Source organism: Sylvia atricapilla, chromosome 5, assembly GCF_009819655.1.
Source record: "Sylvia atricapilla isolate bSylAtr1 chromosome 5, bSylAtr1.pri, whole genome shotgun sequence".
Taxonomy (NCBI): Eukaryota; Metazoa; Chordata; class Aves; order Passeriformes; family Sylviidae; genus Sylvia; species Sylvia atricapilla.
In genome coordinates, this window is record NC_089144.1 from 72,334,256 (window position 1) to 72,360,896 (window position 26,641).

Consider the following 26,641-nt stretch of genomic DNA (forward strand, 5'->3'; position numbering starts at 1 on the left):
CAAATCTCGTGCAAGGTAAGTGTAGGAGAGGAAGAGCTGAAGGAAAGTTGAGGGAGAGAGGGGAAATGTGAGCTCTTTGTCTATATGACAGTGAACTGTTAAGCCAAACTGTTAGGGGATTCTATGAAGTAATTTTAGGATGTAGTTTGCATTATAATCTGAAGCAGCCACAGAGCCATCCAAAAAGAAGTATCCTGCCATTATCCCAGCAAGGCAGCTCCTGTCAACCTGTGTTATATTACACTGGGTCTAGCTCATGAACGGCTGCAAAATGAGTTGGAGCAATTAATTAATGAAATTGAAGACTGAGACAAAGAAAAGTTAGGACTGGTATTTTTTTTCCATTTGTTTGGTTTAGGGGGTATTTTTTGTTTCCTTCCTTCCCTTATTGGTATATCTTTGGCTTCACAGTTGCTGGTTGTCATGAAAAGGAGAGGAAATAACATAGTTAGGAGTTATTAAATATGGAGGAATTAATACAGGAGATCTTTCTCCAGCATTATGCTTGTGTGATCAAACGTAAAAATGCACTGTGGGTTATAAACCTTGTCCTTACTGTTTGAAGAAATCTGAGAATTTTGAAGAAATTTCCCTCACTTTCTTTGCTCTGATTTTATATAAGGATTAAAAGGGGCTTTCCAGTCCATATGGTATTAGGAAGTTGTCTTCAGGCTTCTGTTGCTGCTTCTTCCTATGAAAAAGACCTGCTGGCTCTGCATTTGTGAGAAAACCAGAGTCCTTTCTTGTCCCATGTTAAGTAGCTGCAGTAACTCTGCTGTTTACAGCTAAACATTCTTTTGCAAATTCTGAGAACCAGTGTGTATGAAGGGGACTTGCTTAGGGACTGCAGCAGTGTGCAGCACGTGACAGAACAGGCAGTTCGTATCCAAAGGGGTTATTGACAGCGGACTGTCTGCCCCACTCTAGCTTAGATTCCTGAATATGATACAGATATGATCTTTTATGCTAAAAGGATGCTAGGTCTTCCCAAGAGGATGCTTATGTCTTCACAAGCAATTGCTCAAACATCTTTTTACCTTTTTCTTCATTAGCTGAACTCCTTTGAGCAGCTGTGTATTAACTACACAAATGAGAAGTTGCAGCAGCTCTTTAACCACACCATGTTCATTCTGGAGCAAGAGGAGTACCAGAGGGAGGGCATAGAGTGGAATTTCATTGACTTTGGCTTGGACCTGCAGCCCTGCATTGACCTCATAGAGAAGCCGGTAAGTTTGTTGTTTTACCATTGCAGGAAATGGCTGCACCGATTTTATCACTGCGGACATCATCTCTGCCCCTAGACTGGAAACTGGCCCTCTAGCTTTTGTAATCCTCTACTGATACCAATTTGATTAGAAGCAGGAGTGAACAGTTTCTTCTTTATCTGAAAGTGTGTCAGCAGTAAGGCTATTAGTTTCAATTCCGTAGGAAACGCTGCATGAAAGTGGATCTAACTGGCCACTTTTTCCTCTCGCTGTGTTGTCCTCACTTGTGCAGGTCAGCATGGTGCTAGGTGTATATGCAGCTGGCCATGAGTAGTGTAAACTTCCTTACTTACCTACAGGTGTGAACTGCATTGCTTTCAGTCTGCTCTAATGAAACTTGAGAATTTATGAATTTCATAGTAGATGTTCCAATAGTAAGGATTAGTTTGTGGAACTTTCTGCTGTGGTCTTTTGCATTTAGACATCTGAATATATTCAGAGAACTGTGTAATAATATTTTTCCATTAAAAAATCTTTTCCCAAAAAAAAAAAAAACCCTAGACAAATGTCACAGAAGAGACTTTCTCATAAAATGGTCAGAATTCAGATGAGGATATTAAAGAACTATTAGCAATTTATATTTACAATAGAAGTAGCTTAACTGATAACACATAAGAGGTGGATGTGATGTGGATCAGGCATAGGTATTCTTTTTTCTCCTCTAGCCATCTAAAGGCGCTAATTATCATTGTAGTCACATAGTTATTGATGTTTCAATGTTTCCCTTCTTTAAGGCTGGGCCTCCTGGTATACTGGCCCTGCTGGATGAAGAGTGCTGGTTCCCAAAAGCAACAGACAAAAGCTTTGTGGAAAAAGTTGTTCAAGAACAAGGCACCCACCCGAAATTTCAGAAGCCAAAACAGCTGAAAGACAAAGCTGACTTCTGTATCATACATTATGCTGGCAAGGTAAAGAATTAATAACTAAAATGTGAAGGTTGGAATACTTAATTCATAACTACTGCTTCTTAGAAATGGTTACTTACCATCAAAAGATTTTTGTGGAAGTGTTCCACTGCAGAGGAGTTTACAGGGCCTAAGGAGATCTGCCTGCAAGTTATATCTGTATTTATAGTTCAAGGCATGTAAAACTGACAGCAGTTTAAATTTGTTCTGTGTGACTTGGTGAGACGGGAGGTACTGCTCAGAAACCCAGGTTTCTGAGACTTCATTACCAAAAATGCTGATGCAGCTGGTTTTTGTGTCACTCTCTGGATGGTACAAACTAGCATTGCAAATCCATTCCCTTTGCTGACGGAATGGAACACACAGCTTTTTGTAAGGGTTGGAAATTCATGGGCATACTTCGATGGCAAATCCAAGAATGGTTGGGTAGTCTGTTGTTGTGCAAACCTTGGTGATACTTTGCTAGACTGCGCCAGATGTTGTTGGATTTTGGGCTGCAGAAAACCACCACCCCCTCCCAAGCTTCTTGATGTGTTTATCTTCTGCAGGTGGATTACAAGGCAGATGAATGGCTGATGAAGAACATGGATCCGCTGAATGATAACATCGCTACTCTTCTCCACCAGTCATCGGATAAGTTCGTGTCTGAGCTGTGGAAAGATGGTATGTAACGCAACTTAATTTCATTTGTTTGCTCTTTTTTCTGTGAAAGAGCTTGAGCTCAAAAACCTGTGATGAGCTGTTTTGCTTTTTTCCCCTGAAGACTAAGCCGTCAAGATGACCATTATCTGGAGCATCCTTTGCTTAGATCATGGTATTTCATTAAAAGTTCACTGTAACTCAAGAAAACTCAAGTTCATTTGCATCAACTTCTGTTAAGCTTGTTGCATATATAGCAATTCCATCTCAAAATGAGGAATACTGGGATAAAATATGAGTGCACCATTATGAGCCAGCAGCTTCCACAGCTGCAACATTCAAGTTCTGAGGTGGAATCTGTTTTCAGTCCTGCAACTAAGTGTGCCCTTTCTGCAGTGTTGTTCAGTATGTTACTCTATCTTCTCTGGGGTTTATCTGCTTTTGAGTCTTACTGTTACTGTCACTTTCTGTGGTAGGTTTTCTTTGACGTCTCTGTCTGTTGCAGAGATGCAGAAGGTTCAGAGAGCCTATTTCTATCAACACTTTCCTATTCTTCATCTAGAACCAGGTGACTGAGAAACCCAGCTGTTGTGTCATGTGTGTGATGCATCCTAGAGCCATGCAAGAAATGCTTCCATTAAATTCTCTTTGTCCCTTTGTCATACCTGCCTGTCTTTCTTGTTCATTTCCTCTGCTTTGTGCTAGTAGCTCCTCATGGACTTTGAAACAAAAATAAAATTCACCTTGAAAGTGGATACGAAAGTATAGACAGATTTAGGTGCTAAAAGTAGCTCTTGCATAACTTGGGTAGGAACAAATCCCTGCCAATTGTTTGAATGTAGAGCTAGCACATCCGTATTTCTTGCAAGATACGGAGGGAAGATTTCTGAGACTGCATAGAAATGGAAATCCAGTTTAACACTGGTTTTATTACTGGGCTTTCCCTTCAGCAGCTGGTCATTTGAAAGAAAGTTTGGCAAAGGAACTTGTCCTGGTTGAAAAATGGCCATCAGCTAGTTGTGCCTAACAAGGCTTTTGCTGTATGAGACTACTTTTGGGATTGAAAGGTCAACTGACTACAGCTTAGCAGTTTTCATTTATTTTTCTTAGCTGGATTTTCTGTCCTTTTCATTATCTTGAAGTAGATTGCAGGGCCCAAGATTAAGAGAACTGGCACAGCCACAGTCTGGGATGAGCTTCTGTGGGTTTCCCTGTGATGTCATCTAGTAACATAACCACCTTTTCCTTCTGATAAGACAATCTTGACCCTATTCCAACAGCTGCTCTAGAAGTGAACAATTTTCAACTAATATTAGCTGTAAATGAGAATATTCTTTCTAGTTTATTCTTATGTAGGGGTGTCTTTCAGCATCTGCATTTTTTTTTTTTAATCAGAAGACCGTTGAGCTCAAGCTGGTATATTTTCTGAAGGCTGGGAGCCTGAGCATAATCATCAGCCAACCACTAAAGATGGTGAAGGGTAGCTTAAAGCCCTTAATAAAAGTGTATTGGAGGTGTGGAAATTTATAGTGATACAGTTAGTTGGTTTTTGCTGGATAGGTGAATTTTTATCTCCACACAGAAAAGCAATGGGAAAAAGTAAAACTTTAGTTTCTTCTTGCCCCTGTTGCTATCAGATCTATCTGACTTCTGTTAAGAAAAAAAAAAAAAAATCTGTCCATCCATCAAGGTGATAGTTTCATCAGTGCTTGGAATGTCACTGTGGCATAGTGGAGAAACTTGGGGCAGGGAGTTCTGACTTTCTCCTAGTGCTGTTGTTCATGTCTGTGTCACAGAATACTGGCACTCCAAAAACAACTCAAGGAGTAGTATCCTAAAGTTTGGGTCTTGTCATGCCTTTTACTGTGCTTGTTCAGTTTACAAGTAGATATAACTTTTCTGATCATCAGTTATGACAGTCTTGCTTGTAATGCAAGAGTGAGGCTGGGCTTTTTGTCTATCTGTGGCCCCTTTCTGAATCAGAGTTAACTAACAGTTGACTCTGCTGGGCTAGCAGCTAGAACTCTTGTTGTTTTTCATTCTAAGCTAAGCAAGTAGAAGCGTCTGAAACTCACTTCTAGATTGCTCTTCCAGTGCTGCCATCCAGGGCATCAGTAGAATATATTTGGGATTAAGTTTGACTCCATCACTCAAACTTCCTGTAGTGAGCTGATGCTTTCTTTTCCTTCCTGCTCCTATCCCTGCACAAATTTTCTACAGGAGTTGACATCTGTGTAGAGATGAAGCAAAAAGGATCCTTCAGCTCCTCTCATTTATCCTGTTCTACCCAGATGTTCTTTGTAGGACCCAATCCTTCCTTTGTTTGTGGGAGAATTTTAATGCTCTTTGCTTTTCTCTCTCTAGTGGACCGTATTGTTGGCCTGGATCAGGTGGCTGGTATGTCAGATACAGCATTGCCAGGGGCCTTTAAAACCAGGAAGGGGATGTTCAGGACAGTGGGACAGCTCTACAAAGAACAGCTGGCTAAATTGATGGCTACGCTGAGGAACACCAACCCCAACTTTGTCCGTTGCATTATCCCCAACCATGAGAAAAAGGTAAAGATAGCTATAACAGCACTGCCCATGCATTCTTACCTGGGATTCCTGGGGCATGTGGGTTGATGGCTTTTGTCAGGTTTACAAGAGATCTGGAAGGGGCCCTGTTTTCTCGGGGTATTTTTTTTAATGTCATCCTGTATGCTTACTAAAATTTTGGACACTGATCTTTGCAGTTCTTAAGGTTGCATAAAAGCTTTCTATTGCTTCTAACTAGAAAAGAGAGAATTAGCTGCTTTACAAAAGAGGGAGGGGGAGAGGCAAGGGTGTAAGCCCTTTTTTTAAAAGCTTTGTGATATTAATAAAATATACATTTTCCTCCCTAGGCTGGAAAATTGGACCCTCACTTGGTCCTTGACCAGCTTCGCTGTAATGGAGTGCTGGAGGGGATCCGTATTTGCCGTCAAGGTTTCCCCAACAGAGTGGTCTTCCAGGAATTCCGACAGAGGTGAGCCCTAGAAAAAGAGTCTGAAGGAGTCTTTAGCGTGGCAAAGCTAAGATCTAGGTACAAAAACGGAAGTCTTTTATTGCAACTAGATTGGAAAATTAGCAAAGACAGCACCATTTCTTTGGTAAGGATGTAGTTAAGGTGAGGCATAGAGGATCCTGTCGAAGCTGCTGCTTCATACTCTGCTGTCTAGAGGTGCAGTGTTTTTTGAAAAACTCTTGGACTCAAAATGGAATAGAAATGCCCTCTGATTTCTTTTGTTTCATTGTTTCCAAGTACACTTGTGTGACTAGTCTGATGCCTTCTCATTTTCAGATATGAAATCTTAACTCCAAATGCAATTCCCAAAGGATTTATGGATGGAAAGCAGGCTTGCGTGCTGATGGTAAAACGTCCCAGAAACTCTGCTTGAATAGAATAAACTTTATGGGTGTGGTTTAAAAGTTGGAGTTGTCTATGCTAAATATAACTTGAACTCAGAGACCGTAATTCCAAAGTCAGATGTTTTGTCTGAGAGAATGGTGAAAAAGCTTCCACTTGGCTTCATGGATGAAGGCTTTTGTCTAGCATGAGATTCAATAATCCTAGGCAAAGAGGACCTTTCTGTTTCCACAGATGCATACTTCAAGATGCCAGCAGTATTCATAGAATCAAAATGCTTAGAAGCATTAATGCTATCTTTAGCACATGCTTAAAGTATGAGCTTCAGTAAACTTTTTGTAATGGCCTGCTGCTGACAAATGCTTTCAACAAAGGCTCCAATTAATTTCTGTAGAATTGCCTGCTTCAAAGGGAAAGCTTTGGCTCTAGCTTGATGACTAGACTTGAACTGAACTTGGCTATAAGGGATTCCTTTTTCTGTCTTACAGGAGTCTAGCTGATTCTTAGCTTAGCTAATATAAGCATTGGCAGAAAATTCTTGGAAGGAAGGTTGGGCTGGGGTGTCATTTTTTGACAAAGATAGGACTGAGAAAAAGTAAATGGGAAGGATCAACAGATGTGTTTCTTCTAGGAAAGGAAGAGAGCTATCAGGACTAGACATGCATCCTCACAGCATCCTTCTATTTTTAGTTCTTGATGTGATTACTGTATTAGATGATGCTTTCTGTCATATTTTCTGCCTCTGATTACCTCCATTTGATGCTGTGCTTGGCTGAGCTCCATCTCCTCTAATTGGGATAGGCCAGGAATTTACTGGGAGTTAACAACTTTGGTTTGCCTGAGTGGCTCACTGTAGAGAAGGGCTGTCTTAGAGCCACAAGCCACAAATACCTTTTGTGATGTTTCACATGAAACAGTCTGCAGAACATGAATTCTTCTCTCTCTCTTTTTAGATCAAAGCATTGGAGCTAGATTCCAACCTTTACAGAATTGGACAGAGTAAAGTGTTTTTCAGAGCTGGAGTCCTTGCTCATCTTGAAGAAGAGAGAGACCTGAAGATCACAGATGTCATTATTGGATTCCAAGCATGTTGCAGAGGCTACCTGGCCAGAAAGTAAGTACCAAGATATTTAAAGTACATCATAAACATGCATTTCTCCCATTCAAGTATAAGTTTATCTTCAAAAAAAAAAAGTAATTGTTATGTCTAGAAATCATTTTTTGTCAGAAAGGCCATGATTTATTTATTGTATATAACAGTTGATGGTATTTTAGGGTTTTCTCATCTCTCTAATGCCAGACTTCTGGCACCTGCAAGAATCTCTGTGCTCTATCCCAGAAACTTACCTGAGCAGTAAAGTCTGTTCCTCTCTGTAAGAATGCCACACAGCAGATCAAGTTTTTGACAGAAGTGCTGTGAAGGTGCAAATGGAAAAGTCTTAGCACAGGTACTGATGCAGGAGGTGTACAGTTTCTCTTAAGCTATCAGGTAGGGCTGCAGTTTGGTACAGTTCTAAGATCAAAAGTAGTACCTGTCAGTTTGGTGGGAAAACACACCTCTGTTTCAGATCTCCCTTTTTGGAAGTGAAGATAGTAAAGCTTTTCAGAGCAGAAGACACGAGGAAAGTTTTGTTAGAATATGAAATTGGATTAAGGAAAAAATAGCCACTCTTACCTGAGCAGAAAAAATTAAAATCAGGAGAAAGTTCACTGGAAACTGCTGGTTTTTTGAGAGGGAACCTTCTAAAGAAAAAAAAAAACCACATAGATGCTTCTTTGAAGTATGTAAGAAAGGGATTGATGGTGTGAATTGTGTGCTGCTCTAATTCCTTCCTCTTTTCTCCGCTTGCTTTGCAGAGCCTTTGCCAAGCGCCAGCAGCAGCTGACAGCTATGAAAGTGCTTCAGAGAAACTGTGCTGCCTATTTGAAACTGCGGAACTGGCAGTGGTGGAGGTTGTTCACCAAGGTAATGGTTTTCCCTTTGCAGTACCCCTGCAATGAGCAAAGACGTCTTCAACTAGATCAGTTTGCTTGAAGCCCCATCCAACCTGACCCTGAATGTTTTCAGGGATCAGGCATCTGTCCACCACCTCTCTGGAAAACCTGTTCCAGTGTTTCACCACTCTCATTGTAAAAAAACTTCTTCCTTACATCTAGTCTGAATCTTCTCTTTGTTAGCCTAAAACCATTACTCTTTTGTCACAAAAAGCCTTCCAAACAAGTATGGCTCCCCTGTTTTGTGAACCCCCTTTTGGGTAGTGACAAGTGCTTTGAGGTCTCCTTGGAGCCTTTTCTCCAGGCTGAATAGCCACAACCCTCTCAGCCTGTCTTCATGGCAGAGGTGCTCCAGCTCTCTGATCCTTTTTGTGACCCTCTGGAACTACTCAAGTCCATGTCTTTCCTGGGCTGAGGACCCCAGACCTGTACGCAACACTCCAGGTGTGGTCTCACCAGATCAGAGGGACAGAATCCTGTTCTGGATTCAACCCAGCTGGTTCCTTGATCACCGAACACTCCACCCGTTAAATCCATATCTCTTCAGTTTAGAGAGAAAGATCTTGTGGGGTACCATGCCAAAGGCCTTACTGAAGTCCACCTCTATGACATTGACTTACCTGTGAATTTCCCTGTTGTTGGCAAATTTTTTATTCTCTCACTATTAACCCTTGAGGGTCTGGAATTTACTGAACCTTTTCCTGGAGGAGAATAAATGGACTCGCAGAAAGTGTGCTACTGGCAGACCAGCTGATTATCTAGTCCTGTATGATTCCCCCCAGTGTTCACAACAAAATAGGTGATTGGTCCTTCATGTAAAACACTTACCTGAAATGTTTTGTTTGATGCTTATCTCAAATTCAAGAGCATTTCTTTGTTTTTGTTACTCCTTACACACATCTCATTCCCTTGGTTTCCCTTTCAGGTGAAGCCACTTCTGCAAGTGAGCAGACAGGAGGAGGAGATGATGGCCAAGGAAGAAGAACTAATAAAGGTCAAGGAGAAGCAGCTGGCTGCAGAAAACAGACTGAGTGAGATGGAGACCTTCCAGGCCCAGGTGAGTTACAAATCTGATGCGTAAAAATTGTTGTGTCTCCACCTAGTCAACTGCTCGAGAGCACCTCGTTTGCTTTCTCGGTCTGATGGACAAACTGCAGGATTCCAGCTGGCTGGAACATGACTTGGCTGCCTCTTGTTTACTTTCCTTTGATCTTGCAGCTCATTTGCTGCAGTAGGTCTTTTTGAACAGTGGCTACCTATTGCCCTTCTATAGCCATTATAGGAAAAAAAGTCTCCTTTGGTAGAGTGTTACAGCAAGCTGGTTGAATTCAGTCTTGTCATTAATGGAATTCTTTTTGTTTGGAACACAGAAGGTGGGAGCAGGGTTGTTTTTTCCCACAGGGCTAATAATTATTTGTTACTTTTTTAAGGGGAAATAGAAAATATCCATATTTCGAATGAATACAGTCTTGAGAAATTTGTGAATAATTTGTGGTTGCAGCACCTGACTTGTGAAGGAGAACACACACTTAAAACTGTGTTTTAATATTTAGCTTTTGGTAACAGCAGGGGACTACTGCAATGTTTAAAACTGTAATTGTGGAACAGAGGTGCACAGAACTTCACTTAACACACATTGCTAAGTGCTTTGGTAAATTGGAGCTTGTCTTATTTCTGGCTTTTCATCCAATGTAGCTAATGGCAGAGAAGATGCAGCTGCAGGAACAGTTGCAGGCAGAAACTGAACTGTGTGCTGAAGCTGAGGAGATACGAGCTCGCCTGACGGCGAAGAAACAAGAACTGGAGGAGATATGTCATGACCTGGAAGCAAGGGTGGAGGAGGAGGAAGAAAGATGTCAACATCTTCAGGCTGAAAAGAAGAAAATGCAGCAGAACATTCAGGTAATGCCTTAGGAATGCTGTCTCTTGTCAGTAAAGAGGATAGTATGGGTTAGAGTAGTTCTTTTGCCTCAGCTTGGAGGGAAATTAAAGAGAGAAGGTGGGGAAAGATGCATAGGAAAATCCATCTGTGAGAACAGCAGTAGAATGCAGCAGTTCTGGTGCTGAGCCTGAGGCATTCAGTCAGTCATCTGGAATGAGCTGTGCTATTCTTGAAGATGATGGCCACTTCTCAAATAATTTAGACAAGTCTTTGCTTTGTTTTAGGAATGGCAGTGTTCTTTGCAAAATAGCATTGTTTTTTCTGCTAGAAATTTGTTGATTGGCATGCAATATGTTGCATTAAGTCATGGCAGAGATGTCAGTCTGGGACCTACTGATAATGCCTCGAAGGAAGGGTGAAGAAACCTTCCATTCTAGTATTGCAACTGTGCTGTTCCATGGATTGGTGAGCAGCACTGACAAATACCTTGCTTTTCTTTGGGTGTTGTGAAGGAACTAGAGGAGCAGCTTGAGGAAGAGGAAAGTGCAAGGCAGAAGCTGCAGCTAGAAAAAGTGACCACAGAGGCCAAATTGAAGAAATTGGAAGAAGATGTGCTAGTTCTGGAAGATCAGAATCTCAAATTGGCTAAGGTAAGACTCTTGGATCTTCTTCCACAAGCTAAAGATTCATCGGTGTTTCCCTTGGACAAAACCACCTACAGGCTGACCTTTTCCCTATTAGAGGGAAACTTACTAATTAATTCAGTCTTATCTTTGAGAATTCTGACCTGAATCTTTGAAAGTAGCCGCCTGCCTGTATTCTCAACAGTCAGAATTGTATGATATTTACATTACCTTGACTAAATAATGATCCATGAGCAAACATTTTCTGCTGCATTGTTATGCCAAACAGTATCAAATTATTTTATGAACAGACTTCCCTTTCAATTTTGAAAGGGCTATCATATACAAATCTTTAATTTAAATTCAACTTTTTGTTTGTGATCCTGAAAGTATTTTCCTTTCTGAGTTTCCTTGTAGCAGGAATAGGCACTTATGACATTGACATTTCTAAGCTGTCAGGTTTGGAAAAATACCCTGTAATTCCAGCAACTCTTTTGACTCTGCCTTCTCAATTCTGCAGGAAAAGAAACTCTTGGAAGACAGAATGTCTGAATTTACAACAAACCTGACAGAGGAAGAGGAAAAATCTAAGAGTTTAGCCAAACTGAAGAATAAGCATGAGGCCATGATCACAGACCTTGAAGGTGGATTTGGGTTTTTTTTTTTTTTTTTTTTTTTTGTTTTTTGTTTTTTTTTTTTTTTTTTTTTAAAGATAGATCCTGTAAAGACCTTGCCTGATTAGTTTGGGGTCATTTCCTGTTAAAATTTGTTGACCCTCAGTTTCATTTCTGAAAGAGTTTTAGTCCTCCCGAGATTCTGAAGGGTTAAAAATTAGTCTGTAGTGTGTAAGCTATTGATCAGTTTAATAGAGCTGTGCTCTGTGTGGCTGAAGGTTATGTGCCTTGTCAGCTGAGCCCTTGATCTAAATAAAAATCCTCTCCAAAGCAGCCAGGCCAATGGAGAAGAGAGGCTGGTTCTCTTTTCCTGCTGTGGAAGTGTCTCCACTTCTCTGCTTCCAGCAGCATCAATCTGTCAGGGTTAGTGCTGTTTCTGATAGCCTGTTGGCACAAGTTCTTCAGCGTGCCAGAGGGATATTCTGGAGACTGCCTGTTTAGTTTCAGTAAAGGGAGAGCAGACCTTGTGTACAGCATCACTAAAGGGGTGCTTATGCCTGTGTGGCGTGAGTCTGGCATTTTGTTTGCCAGTTACAGTGAAAGTGGGAAAAGGAGGTTTGGCCGCGAGGTGAGGAAAAGGGAAATTGTCCAGATATATTTTGAGGGCAAAATATGGAGCAGATGCCAGTATAGGTCCTGACAAAATAATGCAGTCCAGCTACAGTTTGGACAGTTGTGTTATCAGGAAAGTATTACTTAAATAGATCTATTTTTCTGTGCTTGTACAGTGTTCTGAGTGTGTGTCATGTGTTACTTAACGTGTCCCCGTCTCCATTAGAACGCCTGCGACGCGAAGAAAAGCAGAGGCAAGAGTTGGAAAAGACTCGTCGGAAGCTTGAAGGGGACTCCACTGATCTACATGACCAGATTGCTGAGCTGCAGGCTCAGATTGCAGAGCTCAAAATGCAGCTGGCCAAGAAGGAAGAGGAGCTGCAGGCAGCCTTAGCTAGGTGAGAACCTGACCTGTGGGGTGCAGGGACCACCTGATTGGGAAGTATTTCTTGTCTTGTGTCACTTGGAATAGGGTGAATAGGGATGAAAGCAACCTGTGGATGTTGTATTTTAGCCTGTGGACTATTTAAAATGCATGTCCTTGGCATTAGAGTTCTTTAGCTGCTGCTCACTGCCACATTCTCTGTACAGATGTAGATTATGGGTGCAATAGCCACTGCATGCATTTGACTGGAGTAGTAATCCTTAAGCTGGGATGAAAAAGTAGAGGCAACACACTGTCCCTTTGGTAGTTGCTGTATTCATCTACTCAGTAAAGTGTCCAATCTCCAATGTAAAATGGTGCTTTCTCTTCTGCTTTCTTCTGTTGTCAGTCTCTCTCTGTCCTCTTCTTTAAGGTGAGTAATTGTGCTGTCTCAGGTATTGGGAGATAGAGCTTAGAATTTGTAGATCATATATGGATCAACGTCTGAATATAACATTGTAGAGCTGACCAATACCAGCTTTCCTTGATTATTTTTGGTAGGACAGTTTGTCTTAATTTGTGTGTGGTTTCAGTCTGGCTCTGACCAGAACCTTATGTTGAACAGAGTGGAAGAAGAGGCAGCTCAGAAGAACATGGCCCTGAAGAAGATCAGGGAACTTGAATCCCAGATCACTGAGCTGCAGGAAGACCTGGAATCAGAGAGAGCATTCAGGAATAAAGCTGAAAAACAGAAGCGGGATCTGGGAGAAGAGCTGGAAGCATTGAAAACAGAGCTAGAAGACACACTAGATTCTACAGCTGCTCAGCAGGAGCTGAGGTAACTCCAACATGGGGCTGTGTTATCTCTATTTTGGTTTGGTTTTGGCTGTTTCCAATAATGCTGCTGTATTCAGTCTCTTACCATAGCAAGTCTGCCTTTATCACTGGCTAGCAGCCTCAGTGACTGTGGAAGGTGGTGTGCAAGCCTTAGTCAAGACTGCATTACTTCACCTGATGTCAGGGAGTTGATTTGGTCCCTAACCAAAGCGTTAGGGGTACCCTTGAAATATTGGTACTTTCAGGCTGTTACTTCTTAGGCGGAAGTAATGCTGCCAGCTTGCACTTAAGAAGGATGCAGTGCTAAGTGCTACCTTTGAAAAGTGTATTTGTAGCCTAAACAGAGCTTGGCATTGTTCTGCATTAGAGATGCTGTTGGTGGATATACACCTCTGTTTGATTCTCTCCTTGGCATCTAAATGGAATCTGTGAATATTGCAGGTCAAAGAGAGAACAAGAAGTAACGGTTTTGAAGAAGACCCTTGAAGATGAGGCAAAGACTCATGAGGCTCAAATCCAAGAGATGAGGCAGAAGCATTCACAAGCTATTGAAGACCTGGCAGAGCAGTTAGAACAAACCAAACGGGTATGTGGAACAGAAAACACAAGGCCAAAGCAATCAATCTCCCCAAAAAGACAGTGGAGAGGCGCAGAAAGTGTTCATGATACTCATACATGTGTTCTTCTTCCTTTGGTAGATAATTTTTCTCCATGAAACATAGATAAAGCTGTTTTAAATAGTGACATCCTTTTGGTTTTTTCCTCCTGTTAGGCATGTCATGCTGCACAGCCAAGATATTCTTCTCACTACTAGCACTTGTTAGCTTGTGCAACCTTTAATTTGGAAATCTGAAGGTGCAGGACTTTTTTTTGCATTGTTGTCTTCTCTGATTGTCTCCTGATAATCAGTGACAGGCTGTTCATCTTGGTTTTTTTTCTGAGTAAGCAGTCTGCAACTTAACTGCTAAACCTACAGCATTAGCTTGCTTGTTGAAGAAACAGGTACTCACTGGATTCTGACATATATAAAGTCTGAGGGGTTTTGCTGCCTTTTCTTTTCCTCTTCAGGTGAAAGCAAATCTTGAAAAAGCAAAACAAGCTCTGGAGAGTGAGAAGGTTGAACTGTCCAATGAGGTGAAGGCTCTTCTGCAGGGCAAAGGCGATGCTGAGCACAAGCGGAAAAAGGTGGATGCTCAGCTCCAGGAACTGCAGGTGAAATTCACAGAAGGCGAAAGAGTGAAGACTGAACTGGCTGAGAGGGTTAACAAATTGCAGGTGAGTGGCACGGCGTTTCCTTAGCTTCAGCCCAGGGCTCAAGAGAAAAGGTGGTGGGGTGGCGTCTCCCATGGCTAGTTCAAAAATTCTGTTCATCTTGAGGATAATGTTCCTACAAACAGCAAATCCATCATTTGCTTCCCAAGTCCTATGCAAACTCCTTAACTCATTGCCAGATCAGGGTATTTGGACTGATGTTCCTTATTTTGAGCAGTCCTGAGAAGGTGAAATAATGGGTTGCTGTTTGAGTTTTATAAGGCTCAAGGGGTCAGTGTGTGTGCTCCCTGAAGGCAGGCAGTTGTTTGCACAGCACAGCTCTGTGAGCACTCGGCACCTGGAGTGGCACACACAGACTGGTGGTTGTGTAACTCACGTGGAAGATGGTGTCTGGAAGTTTTGTCACGTGGTTGATGGGTCAAGGGTGATGTGGGAATTTATGGGGTTCTCCTCCTTTCTAGAAAGGAGCAGCAAATCCCTTAGAGTGACATGAAATGTTGTCTTTGGCCTTCTCCTTTATGGTGGATTATCATTAAAAGTCGAACATTGCCAGCATATGCACAACCTTTTGAAGTGTGAGAATGTAACTTTGATAATCTAGATATGATCTTGAAGCAGGTAGTATAAAACAGAAGAGATTTTGTTAATAAAAATTTTTACAATTGCTTACCAGGCTAAAATCTCATACACACCTTTACCCAAACCAACCAAAATCAGCAGGCTGTTGCAAGAGAGATGATCTGAAATAAAAATCTCTTTTCAGTTTCTCATATTTAGTTCCTAGGACTGTGGAAATGATGTGTTTACTCTTTGAAAGATTATACACATGTCCTCTTGTTGAGAGGTGCCTCCATTTTCAGTTTTAGGTCTCATAGCTGCTCAGCTCTTCCTGTCTTAGTTTTTGCTGATGCATTCAGTAACTGATACTCTGATCTCTCCTTCAGGTTGAGTTGGACAATGTCACAGGTCTTCTGAACCAGTCTGACAGTAAATCAATCAAATTAGCAAAGGATTTCTCTGCTCTGGAATCACAGCTTCAGGATACACAGGTGAGAGCTTTGGAAACCAAGGCAACTGTGTGTCTGTTACAAATTGTTAAAGGGAGAAATGGATGACATTAAGTATCGATTATACAATCATTCAAAGGATTGAGTCTGGGTGTCGGTTGGTTGTTTTTTTGGGTTTTTTGTGTCTGTTTGGTGGGGTTTTTTTTGCACTATGGGGTTTATACTGCATGGTATTGAGAGCATTTCTACAGAAACAAGCTGGTTATCTTCCTTCTGCTTCCTCCGTCTGTGGAACATATCTGACTTTCCCTGTCTTGGGCTTAGAAGTCCTGCTCTGTCACCTTTACAGCTGAGAGCACTTTTGTGCTTCAACTGACTGGAATGAAGTTCTTGTTTGATATCTTCAGATTCAAGTGTTTGACAGGGTTTCTGTGTGTGTGTGTGTGTGTGATTTCCAGTAAATTTGTCAAATTAAGCAGAAGGTTTTATTTCCCAGTGGATGTTGGGGAAGTGATAGAATGAAATAATTCTGTATTTTTGCAGGAAATAAATCATCCTTAGTCTTGCACTTTGGGAAAAACAAACATTTACAGTTAGCAGGATATGACTCGTAAGGTCAGGCATGGAGTACTGAGAAGGTTGGAGGGGAAAGGAGAGCACGTCAATAATAAGTAGCTTTGAACAGTCATTGATGATCTGTCTACTTAATACTCTTTAAAAAACAGACTCAAAGGCATGGCACAATACAAAAATTTTGCACTACTTTGGAGGTTGGTTAATCTTTACAGACCCTTCAGCTTAAGCACTGACAGCATAAGTCAGCCAATGCTGCTGTGCCCTAAGCTGGTAAATGACCAGTGCTGTACAGTTCTGCTGAGACCAGCATTTTTTTAACCATACACAAGCACTTGGGCCTGATGTGTGTTCCTTTGGTATTGGAATATGAGAGAGACACGTAGGAGAGCGCAGTCATGCTCTTGTTGGGAAAGTGCTACTTGGAGGACTTGAGCAAGGACTGTGAAAAAGTTTGTGTGGAAAGGCCTTGAGAAAGGCTTGTGTGGCAAGGAGTATACTTTAATGATTAGAGTGTAGGATAGAATAGGACCCTTCTGACTATTTTGTTCCTGTACTGACTCACTGAAAGGCAGTTATTTAAATTCTATCTTCAGTTGTCTTATCTGTGAAATTAGTTGAATGCTTAAACTCAACTTCAGAAGCACTCCTCGAGAGAGTGGGTGAGGATTGTGAGCCCTTCAATCCAGCGAGTGGTGCTGAATTCCATTGGGGGGTTTGCTTTATTAGGAGCTGCTGCAGGAGGAGACTCGCCTCAAACTGAGCCTCAGCACTAAGCTGAAGCAAATGGAAGATGAGAAGAATGCTTTCAAGGAGCAACTGGAAGAAGAGGAGGAGGCAAAGAGAAACCTGGAGAAACAGATCTCTATTCTTCAGCAACAGGTATAGTGTGCATCCCGGAAACCAGTGACTTGAGAAGAAGGATAAGTACAGGTCTGTCTTTAGAGAAGTAAGATTTAAACACAGAATTGACTTCTAGTAGTACAACCTTTCCTGGCAAGGGTGATTTTGCTGATTTGCTTGAGAGAAGAAATGAGGAGGTCTCTGATGATAATCCTATGGACTGTTCATAGATTTCTGTCCAGGAATTCCTTTGGGAATTCAGTCATACAGTATTATCTGAACAGGGAGTAGTACATTCAGAAATGAGCAGACTCTCTTACTTGAAAATCCTAAACTTCTGGTGCTGGTAGACTGCACAGAACATTTTCTGTGGCTTCATGTGCAATCCTGGTCCTTTAGGCAATAGATGCCAAGAAGAAGATGGATGATGGTCTGGGCTGCCTTGAGTCAGCAGAGGAAGCCAGGAAGAAGCTGCAGAAGGACTTGGAGGGCTTGAGCCAGCGATATGAAGAGAAGACAGCTGCATATGACAAGCTGGAAAAAACAAAGACCCGCCTGCAGCAAGAGCTAGATGACCTTGCTGTGGACTTGGACCATCAGCGGCAGATTGTTTCTAACCTAGAGAAGAAGCAGAAGAAGTTTGATCAGGTACGACTTCAGTCATAAGCATTCAGTAGGTACATCTTATTGATAAGCCTGCTTCAAGAATACCTAAGCAGTACTATTTGGAGAATGCATATTTATTTCTGAACTAAGGCAGAGCACGTAGAGTGGTGAAAAAAACTTTAACAGACATAAATTAATTTTGTTCTATGAATGGGAAGTTAAGCAATGTTCCTTTTCCCCAAGGGATAATGTTTATATCAAAGCCAAGATTGAGATTGAAGTGTTGTGTGCAAATCATCTCAGAGAAGGTTGAAAATAATAGGTTGGAGGCCTAGGAAATCAGGGGTTTGTTTACTTGGGGTCAGTACAGTTTTTAGAGGTGGGATGGCGTGCTTCATTCTGTGAAGCTGCATTTTCTTGATTCCTTCTGTCTGTGGAAGAACACTGTTAAGAAAGCTCTGACGGAAAGATGCATTTTTTACCTAGTTAGCAAACGATCAGTAATTTCTCAGAATACTGATGCTGTGCTCTTGCAGCTGTTGGCAGAGGAGAAGACCATCTCAGCCAAGTACGCGGAGGAACGGGACCGTGCTGAGGCAGAGGCCCGGGAGAAGGAGACCAAGGCCCTGTCCCTGGCCAGAGCCCTGGAAGAAACCATAGAGCAGAAGGCTGAGCTGGAACGAGTCAATAAGCAGTTTCGTGCAGAGATGGAGGATCTCATGAGTTCAAAGGATGATGTTGGGAAAAGTGTAAGTATTCAGTTGAAGTGTCTGGGCAGGAAATGTCACACAGTTGATACTGTTACTTCTGCAGTGCAGATAGCTGATGCCAGTGGTAACACAGAGGAACGTTGTAGAGAGCACTGGATACATTGTGAGCTTGCAAATGTTATGTTTGTATTACATCGGTAAGTGGTAAAGGTGGGTTGGAAATGACCCAAACGAGGCCGAGGCAAAACTGAAAATTACCTGGTGTGCTTGTGGCAGAGATGGAGGTATGGTGAGAATGTGATATGTAAAATACAGCAATTAACCAGGCAGTGGAACACATTACCTCCAATATTAAAAAAAAAAAAAAAAAAAAAAAAAAAAACCAGAAATGTTAGGTTAATGAAGGAAAAGAATAAATTCAGAGGCTAAGAAGTATTTTCTTGAATTCTGTCAGAACCAGGGATGTAAAGCTCTGATAAGTCTTCACTAAGTCAGGACTGGGGTAATAAATGCTTTTCTCTTTCTCCCCACCACCACCCACACACAGAGCCAGAATTAACAGTAATTACCACTAACAGTGGTTCAGACCGGCAGTGTGCATCTGCCCTAACACAAGGGACAGGTGCAGTGTTCTTGTATCCTGTCTGATGTGTGTGGCTGATGTTAGCCTTTTTTCTGTTAGGGTAGATTAACTTGTCCGCACTCTCTGCGGAAACCTCACATGTGGTACTGTCTTGTAGGTCCATGAGCTGGAGAAGGCTAAGCGAGCCCTGGAGCAGCAGGTGGAGGAGATGAAGACACAGCTGGAAGAGCTGGAGGATGAACTGCAGGCCACAGAGGATGCCAAACTGCGGCTAGAAGTGAACCAACAGGCTATGAAGGCACAGTTTGACCGGGACCTCCAGGGGCGTGATGAGCAGAATGAAGAGAAGAAGAAACAGCTGATCAGACAAGTAAGTACTGCTGTGTAAATCCTCAATGCATTCTGTACACAAAAAGGCACTTGTGCCCAAAGACGGTCAGACAGACAGTGCCAAGCCAAGGGCTGTTGTTAATGTTAATACCCCAGGCAATATTGCAAAGCTGTGAGAAACTTCCTCCCCTGTGTGTGTGAATGTTCCAATAGTCTGTCTATCACAGGAACCTGTGGGACTTTTATTAGTGAGGAACGTTAGTTAGCCCCATCCCCCTGCCAGGGAGAATGAAGACAAGTCTCATGCTTGCAGTTAGGCAGGCTTGGAAAGGGGAATGGGAAAAAATGGGTGTTGCAAAAAAAGAAGGTGCTGAAATGCTGATGCCTCTGCTGCTCCACACAGGTTCGGGAGATGGAGGCCGAACTGGAGGATGAGCGAAAACAGCGCTCCATGGCTGTGGCTGCCAGGAAGAAGCTCGAGATGGACCTGAAGGATTTGGAAAGCCATATAGACACTGCTAACAAGAATCGTGAAGAAGCCATCAAGCAGCTGCGCAAACTGCAGGTGAAACATTGCAGCTGTTTCAGCTGTCAGGGCAGAGTTTTTACCTAGGGAAATGGCATGCAAGATTTCACCTTGCCAGAACAATTTGTCAGTGTCACAAGAGCAGCAGAATCTTGCAGCAGTTCACTGTGAAAGATTTTTTGGCATTTCAAGCATCCTTCTAATCCAAATCTGCCTTGGAGTCTCCCAGTCCCTGGTAGACAAGCTGTAGGCACAGTTCACTCTAGTGCTTGCTTCTAGTGCTGTGGTTTTGGAAAGGTTTACAGAGCTGCAAAGCTAGAGGACTTTAAATAATATTGAGGCCTACTCTTGCCCCAAGATGTCTCTGTTGTGTTTTTTAAATTCCTGCAGGCGGTTGTCTCTGACCTGTTCTTAGGAAAAACTAAATCCTCCCTAGACTGTTCATTCCATTGTTTCACTAGAAAGCTTCCTGTACCTTCCTCTCTCCATTTATCTGACAAAACCTTTTTTCTGCAAATAAGTAATCCTGTTTGCTTCCATAGATGTTTTTACATGTTACTTGTGAAATGCAAAAAGGATGATTCCTTTTGTTTTATAGCAATCTTTGTGGTTTCTGAAGAGTAATGAATCCCTGTTTCTGTTTTACATCCATGTTTCCTAGAAGCCAAACAAACCACATCTCTTAACATGAATGCTCCGAAATTCATCCCTTTCTGTTCTCCATTTTCAGGCACAAATGAAGGATTACATGCGGGAACTGGAGGACACACGTACTTCCAGAGAAGAGATCTTGGCTCAGGCCAAAGAAAATGAGAAGAAGCTGAAAAGCATGGAGGCAGAGATGATCCAGTTGCAGGAGGTAATGGAATAGGCACAAAAGTCAAGGGTTGGTTTGCTTTCTTTGGCCAAGAACTATATGCAGCAGTCTAAGCTGGAGTTTATTGCCTTTCTTTTGTACTTTTTGCTCAAATATGAGGTCCAATTCAAAATGCAGCATTTGGCCCTTTCCTGACAGCTGTGGTAGGAGCATGCAAAGCAAGGGAGGCTGTGGAGCGGACAGGGAGCAAGCCACGTCATATATTAGCTTTGGATTATGCTAGAGACCATACCAGCCATTACCAGCAACTCCTTTTTCCTATATTGCATTAATTGGTAGCTTCCTATTGGATCACTGTCTGTCTCATTTTCATTCCAGGAACTTGCAGCTGCTGAGCGTGCCAAGCGCCAGGCCCAGCAGGAGAGGGATGAGCTGGCTGATGAGATTGCCAACAACAGTGGTAAAGGGTGAGTAATGCTCCCATTTTGAGGGAGGAGGAGCCGCTGTGAGAAAACACTTCTTGGTCTGTTATTTTTATGTAGACTGCAGGAAACACTGTATTCCCTCTGGTTTCTAAAGACTGAGCTAATTTTGTACACAAGTGATGAGTTTTCCCCAAGACATTGATGCTATCAGTGCTGCTTTAATGGTTTCATGACTCTGTGTCCTGTGACTCCAGAGCACTGGCCATGGAGGAGAAGAGGCGCCTGGAGGCACGGATAGCTCAGCTGGAGGAGGAGTTAGAAGAAGAACAGGGCAACACAGAGATAATCAATGACCGGCTCAAGAAGGCAAATCTCCAGGTACCTGTTTAGGCTGCAGTGGGGGTTCTCTGGTATCTGTGAATTGTCAAACTGTGCTCTGAGTAATGCCAGCAGCTGCCTTTTGCACGGTGCAGGCCCTCAGAAGGTCATAGGTGTGAGCAAGATCAAATAGCTGAATACACAGTACAGAAAATAGCAGCCAAAATTGATGTTAACTCACTGGCTTTGGGCGTTTAAAATTATTGGGTAGCTGGAACAATCTCCCAAGTTTATTTTAAACCAAACCAACCCCCTCCCAGTCCCTTTTTTTCTATATTAAGGAGTATTGAGAAAGATGATCTGCGGAATGCTGCTCCAACTTGACATGCTGAAGAGTGCCACAATGTGTTTGGAAAACTACTTTTCTGCCAGTTCTATGCTGTTTCAAATGGACTGAACATAGGAAATTTGTTAGGCTACTATAGAAACCATGATCTTGATCTGCCTGTTGTGTGCCTTATTTTGTCTGCCCAACTTTTTTGAGAGTCAAGCATGTTGTTTTCTTACCAGTCCAATGGTAAGGAGCTGGTCTGATGGTTTTCCAAAGGGTTCATTCATTCTGATAGACGAGAGAGTAGTTCTCTGCTTGGCTGACTATCAGCCAGAGCTCTGGCTTGGAAGTAGACAAGTTCTTGCCCTTTTACCTCTGAAAGTCAGTATTTTTAAGCTGCTGCTTCATAGTGGAAGTAGACAGACAGCAAATAAAAAAAAAATTAGTAGAACACTTATATTGAATCAGACTTATAATTACTGTGTTAAGTGTCTTAGACCCAGAGGACAGTGAGTGTGATTGGCAAGTTAACTTATCCCTAAGAGGATGTTGATAAACCTATTATTCAAGGAATTACTGTGAAAATCTGGGTAAACTAAGATACTTTGAGAAGTGTCCTGCCTACAGACAGCTTCCTCTGCATCAGCGTTATTCCAAGTATTCAGCTCACCCTGGAGGTCCTTGTTCTTTTTGAGTCTGAGAAAGAAATGAGCCTTTCAGGCAGGAGCACTGGCGGTGCTGAGGAGTGGTTATCTCCCTCTCCCTGCAGATTGATCAGATGAACGCCGACCTGAATGCCGAGCGCAGCAACGCGCAGAAGAACGAGAACGCTCGCCAGCAGATGGAGCGCCAGAACAAGGAGCTCAAGCTCAAACTGCAGGAGATGGAGAGCGCCGTCAAGTCCAAGTACAAGGCTAATATCACCGCCTTGGAAGCAAAGATAGCACAGCTGGAAGAGCAGCTGGACATGGAGACAAAGTATGTACTAGGAGAAACTCGGTCTACTTTACAACCTTCCACCCCTTCTGGCATTTTAAGTTCTTCTTAAATGTGATTTGTCTGAGTGAGAGCTTCATCCTAGGTATACAGGGTAGTACAGAAGGAAGGTCTTGGCATGCCTTCCTTGTTTTTCACGGTAGACACTTATAGCTTCTTCTGAATTTAGCCACTTCTAAAACTGTAGCTGTGGTACACTTGTTGCCCCTCTGTAGCTCTTGTTGGTGTGACATCAGCCTTTTGGTCATTTCTGGGGAACATTGCTCCCCATCCCCTTTTCTTCCTAAGTTAAGGAGGACTTTTTCTGTCTTCCTCCCTTCCGGCTTGCCCCGGCCAGGTGATCATCCCGGGGACAGTGGGAGGTAAGCTGTTGTCTGAGCCCTGTGTCTGTGTTCAGGGAGCGCCAGGCTGCCAGCAAACAGGTGCGCCGTGCCGAGAAGAAGCTGAAAGACATCCTGCTACAGGTGGATGATGAGAGACGCAATGCTGAGCAATTCAAAGATCAGGTGGGTACAGTGACCTGCAGTCTGGGAGTTTTCTGGGGGGCAGGCTTTCCATTCTATGACCAAGGCATTCACTATCCTATGGGTTTCACTTCTTCTGTTACTGTACTAATTACAAGACGAGACAGATGAAAATGTAATTCTTACATCGAAAAACTAGGACCTCTTAAGGCCTAGGTAGTTCCCTTCAGAAAGGGAAGAGGGGGTTTGGAAACTCTGCTTTTTGGCTACTCTAACTACTGTGCTGCAGCTCGGGGCAGACACTGGGTACTTACTGTTTCTCACCCCGCACACGCTCAGGCGGACAAGGCGAACATGCGCCTGAAGCAGCTGAAGCGGCAGCTGGAAGAAGCAGAGGAGGAGGCCCAGCGAGCCAATGCATCCCGTAGGAAGCTCCAGCGGGAGCTAGAGGATGCCACTGAAACAGCGGATGCGATGAATAGAGAAGTCAGCTCCCTGAAGAGCAAACTCAGGTAAGGAGGAGCATTTTGTGCCACACCTTGGCAGCCAGTGCAGCCTCGCTTTGCGCAGCTGCCCGCAGCAAACAGCGGGGCCAGGTGCTTCCTCAGCTGCTCCCAGAGCCTGTCCTGCCTGTGAGCTCCATGGAACGTTGGCTGACGTGCCCTGTGTCCTTTGTCCTTCCCTAGGCGTGGGGACCTGCCGTTTGTCATGACACGCCGAATGGTCAGGAAGGGAACAGGAGAGTGCTCCGACGAGGAAGTGGATGGCAAGGCAGATGCTGGTGATGCCAAAGCTACTGAATAAGTCCTCCCATTTGACCCAGGTTACACGTGAGGGAGCGACCCATCTACCCTCTCCTCTTCCATTGGACTTTTTGCAGACCTTCTCCCAAATTGGCTGGGGATCTGCAGAGCAAGCCCAGGTCTGTGTATCTGGAGCCATCGGGCATCTGTGTTCCTAGTTTTCTCCTCTTTGCAGTTTCCTAATCCTCTTTGTATTTAATGCCAAAGAGTCAGGGTTCTGAAATTTGACCAGCAGTTTGGCCACTGCAAAGGCCTGTAGAACTGTCTGTGCCATGTCTGCTGGTAAATCCTTACACAGTTTGGAGGGAGTGGGGTTAGGGAAAGATTATCTTTGCTGTAAATCTCCTTTTGTCTTCAATTCTAGCTGCAGGGAAGCTTCGTTCTATATTCTTTCCCCTCCCTCTTTGTTTGCTTTTGGCAATCATGTTCAGTGACCTCAGACTTCTGCCTCTTTTAATCTGCCCACCCATGTGGTTTGGGAGCAGTTTCAGGAAAAACGGTGTGCTTTGGCCTTGGCAATTTGCCCTTTCTTTCATATGTTTCCAGGGAGGGCTGAAGAGGGAAACTCCTCTTGGGACTGCTTACCTGGGGGACTTGCCAAAGTTGTTTCTTCCCCACTGCCCTCCCCCTATTTTTTTCTTTTTTTCCTCCCTTCTTTTTCCTGTCTGGACAGATCTTTGAAGTGCAATGATGTCCTTTTTGTGTCTCTGCCTCTGAGCGGTTTCATCTAAGGTAGTGTGGACCAGTAGTTAATGACAGGCTGGGGGAGCAGAGCAATGTCCTTGTGCTTGTCCAAGAATCTATAGGGGACCAAATATATTTAATGGTAATAGACAGAATCTAGAGGAATTTAATAGGGTAGTGGGCAGAGGGTGGGGCTAAGGGGAGGGAAATTCCTCTTATTGACATGTCCAAGCCTCTTGCCACCTGCTCTGTAACCAGGGGTTGGGATTAGTTATTCTGCACCATTGACTAAGAGTATATTAAAAACCCTTTAATCTGCACAGATATATGTAAGGCCTTTGTATTTCTTGTAATAAGTAATTAAGAAAAAAAATAAAGGTCTTTATCACTGCCTTTCTCTTGGGACCATGGTTATATATAGATAGTCTTTACTTTTCTACACCGTACACTGGTTGCTGGATTTACCTGTATTCTTAACCATATTGTATATGCTGCATTTAGACCTACTTATGAGCAAAGTAGACTCTTATGAGCAAAGTAACATTTAAATATGAAGCACCATACTGTATGCCGGAAGCGCCCTGACGCAGGAGCCTCCTGTCCCAATTGCTGTCACAGAAGAAATTAATTTTTTTTTATATAATAAAAGTGCCTTAGCATGTGCCTCAGCTGTGTGCCACCACTACAGTCAGTAATGGTTTACTGGTGCTCCACTGATGTTACCAATAAAGATTATCCATGTGCTGCAGTTGTGTGCGTGTGTTGCCCTTCCCTCGGTGCAGTGACGACCCTGTGCAGCCACTGAAACTCTGCTTTTTGTTACATTTTTGCCAGGAATTGAATAAGAAACGTGTGCCCATATTCTGGTCTTGGTGGCCCCTTGAGGCACCATGAGTGCATTCTGGTCCTGCAGCCAGAGCAGGAGAAGCTGGAGTGCAACAGCAGCAGCTCCGAGCCCAGAGCTGGTCGCTCTCATCCTGTGCTGGCAGAGGTTGGCCTTGTTGGGACAGCTGGGGGCTGCAGTCGCTGCTGGGGCCCAGCGATGGGGGAGGAGGTGCTGGTGCTCACGGTGAGGGGCCTGTGCTGCCAGCGCCAGTCTGGCAAAAAGGAGTGGGGAGGGTGCAGCTTGCAGGAGTCTCCTTTCCTGGGGAGCACATGGGAGCTCCTGGGGAGCACGGCGCCCCGAAGGGTGGCCTTTCTGCCTAACCAGATGTTGGGAGAGGAAAAGTCTTCTCATTAAGAAACTTAAAGTGTAAGTAGAAGTTAAAAGAACCAAGGGGGAATGCAGAAGGAGCAGGCGTGATTGACCGTGCGCTGCTGCACGAGCGGGTGCAGTCCCATTGTAAAGGGGCAGTTGAGAATGAGCTGCTTTTGAAGCTGTGTTACATTGGCTGCAGTTTTTGAAAGCCTGGATAAGGGAATAAGGCACGAGGGGCTGGATGTGGGTTGGTGATGTGTGCAACACCGGCACTGCTGTGCTGATGTCCTGCATATAGGCTGTTAAAAACAGGACTGGACTCGGTGTCATCTGGGAGTTTACTGGCTCAGCTACTTCAATCTTTTTCCAAGGTGTTTTGCAGAACGTTGCAGGGTATCTCTGAGACCAGTGTGCCCTTTAAATTGCATAGAAATTGCTTTCTCATCATAGGATCGACTTGAAATGTCACTGCCGTGGTCCAGAGCAGAACCTGAGTGCTGGTGGTGTGATGACCCTTTTAAGCTCAGGCTGTTCTTTGTGTCCTTAGCCTTGCACTGTGTGAGCCAGAGCACTGCTTGGCTACTGTTCTGTCCTGTGCAAGATGGAAAGAGGCTTGTGTGGTTTTTTTAACTGGTTTTTTAATTCTTCTTCAGCTTTCCACTTTTCTGTGCATCCCCATGGAAGGGACAAAATTAAGTCTGTTCACCATTTTCTGCTTTGCAGAGTGCAGCCTTGAGCTGAGAGATTCTCACGGCTCCGTGTTAGTTGCTCTTCTGTGGCTTTCCAGAGCTGGTAAATGCTTCATAGTGTTGTTTTTTTTCCTGGGATTTTGGGGATGGTCTTTTTGAGTAGGCGAATGGTTACAAGGGCTGGAATAAGCATGGAAAAGAGATTGAGGTGGGACCTTTTCTATGGGCCCTGTAGAAAAAGTTTCTGGAAGTTGTTGCTGGAGCTCTGTTTGTTGTCTGCACCATACAGCCTCAGGGCTGCTCCCAGCAGGGGTTGAAAGGGTCTGAATTAGAGGGAAGGGCA

At 43.4% G+C, this 26,641-nt stretch overlaps 1 protein-coding gene across 1 annotated transcript in view; it reads left to right on the top strand.

Moving 5' to 3' along the window:
* MYH9 (myosin heavy chain 9) overlaps positions 1-25,159 on the top strand; it is a 69,905-nt gene extending 44,746 nt beyond the window's left edge. The window contains exons 13-41 of the mRNA XM_066320192.1: positions 1,053-1,226; positions 2,000-2,173; positions 2,719-2,833; positions 5,174-5,367; positions 5,694-5,815; positions 6,131-6,200; positions 7,150-7,310; positions 8,054-8,162; positions 9,117-9,248; positions 9,887-10,093; positions 10,586-10,723; positions 11,217-11,340; positions 12,149-12,320; positions 12,912-13,124; positions 13,565-13,709; positions 14,192-14,398; positions 15,340-15,444; positions 16,705-16,857; positions 17,218-17,466; positions 17,961-18,173; positions 18,875-19,087; positions 19,451-19,612; positions 20,304-20,432; positions 20,769-20,857; positions 21,070-21,193; positions 22,234-22,442; positions 22,858-22,966; positions 23,264-23,436; positions 23,611-25,159. Of these exons, the coding sequence (XP_066176289.1) occupies positions 1,053-1,226; positions 2,000-2,173; positions 2,719-2,833; positions 5,174-5,367; positions 5,694-5,815; positions 6,131-6,200; positions 7,150-7,310; positions 8,054-8,162; positions 9,117-9,248; positions 9,887-10,093; positions 10,586-10,723; positions 11,217-11,340; positions 12,149-12,320; positions 12,912-13,124; positions 13,565-13,709; positions 14,192-14,398; positions 15,340-15,444; positions 16,705-16,857; positions 17,218-17,466; positions 17,961-18,173; positions 18,875-19,087; positions 19,451-19,612; positions 20,304-20,432; positions 20,769-20,857; positions 21,070-21,193; positions 22,234-22,442; positions 22,858-22,966; positions 23,264-23,436; positions 23,611-23,728 (4,503 nt within the window). The 3' untranslated portion in view covers positions 23,729-25,159. The remainder of the gene's footprint in view (positions 1-1,052; positions 1,227-1,999; positions 2,174-2,718; positions 2,834-5,173; positions 5,368-5,693; positions 5,816-6,130; positions 6,201-7,149; positions 7,311-8,053; positions 8,163-9,116; positions 9,249-9,886; positions 10,094-10,585; positions 10,724-11,216; positions 11,341-12,148; positions 12,321-12,911; positions 13,125-13,564; positions 13,710-14,191; positions 14,399-15,339; positions 15,445-16,704; positions 16,858-17,217; positions 17,467-17,960; positions 18,174-18,874; positions 19,088-19,450; positions 19,613-20,303; positions 20,433-20,768; positions 20,858-21,069; positions 21,194-22,233; positions 22,443-22,857; positions 22,967-23,263; positions 23,437-23,610) is intronic.
* The last annotated feature ends 1,482 nt before the right edge of the window (positions 25,160-26,641 follow it).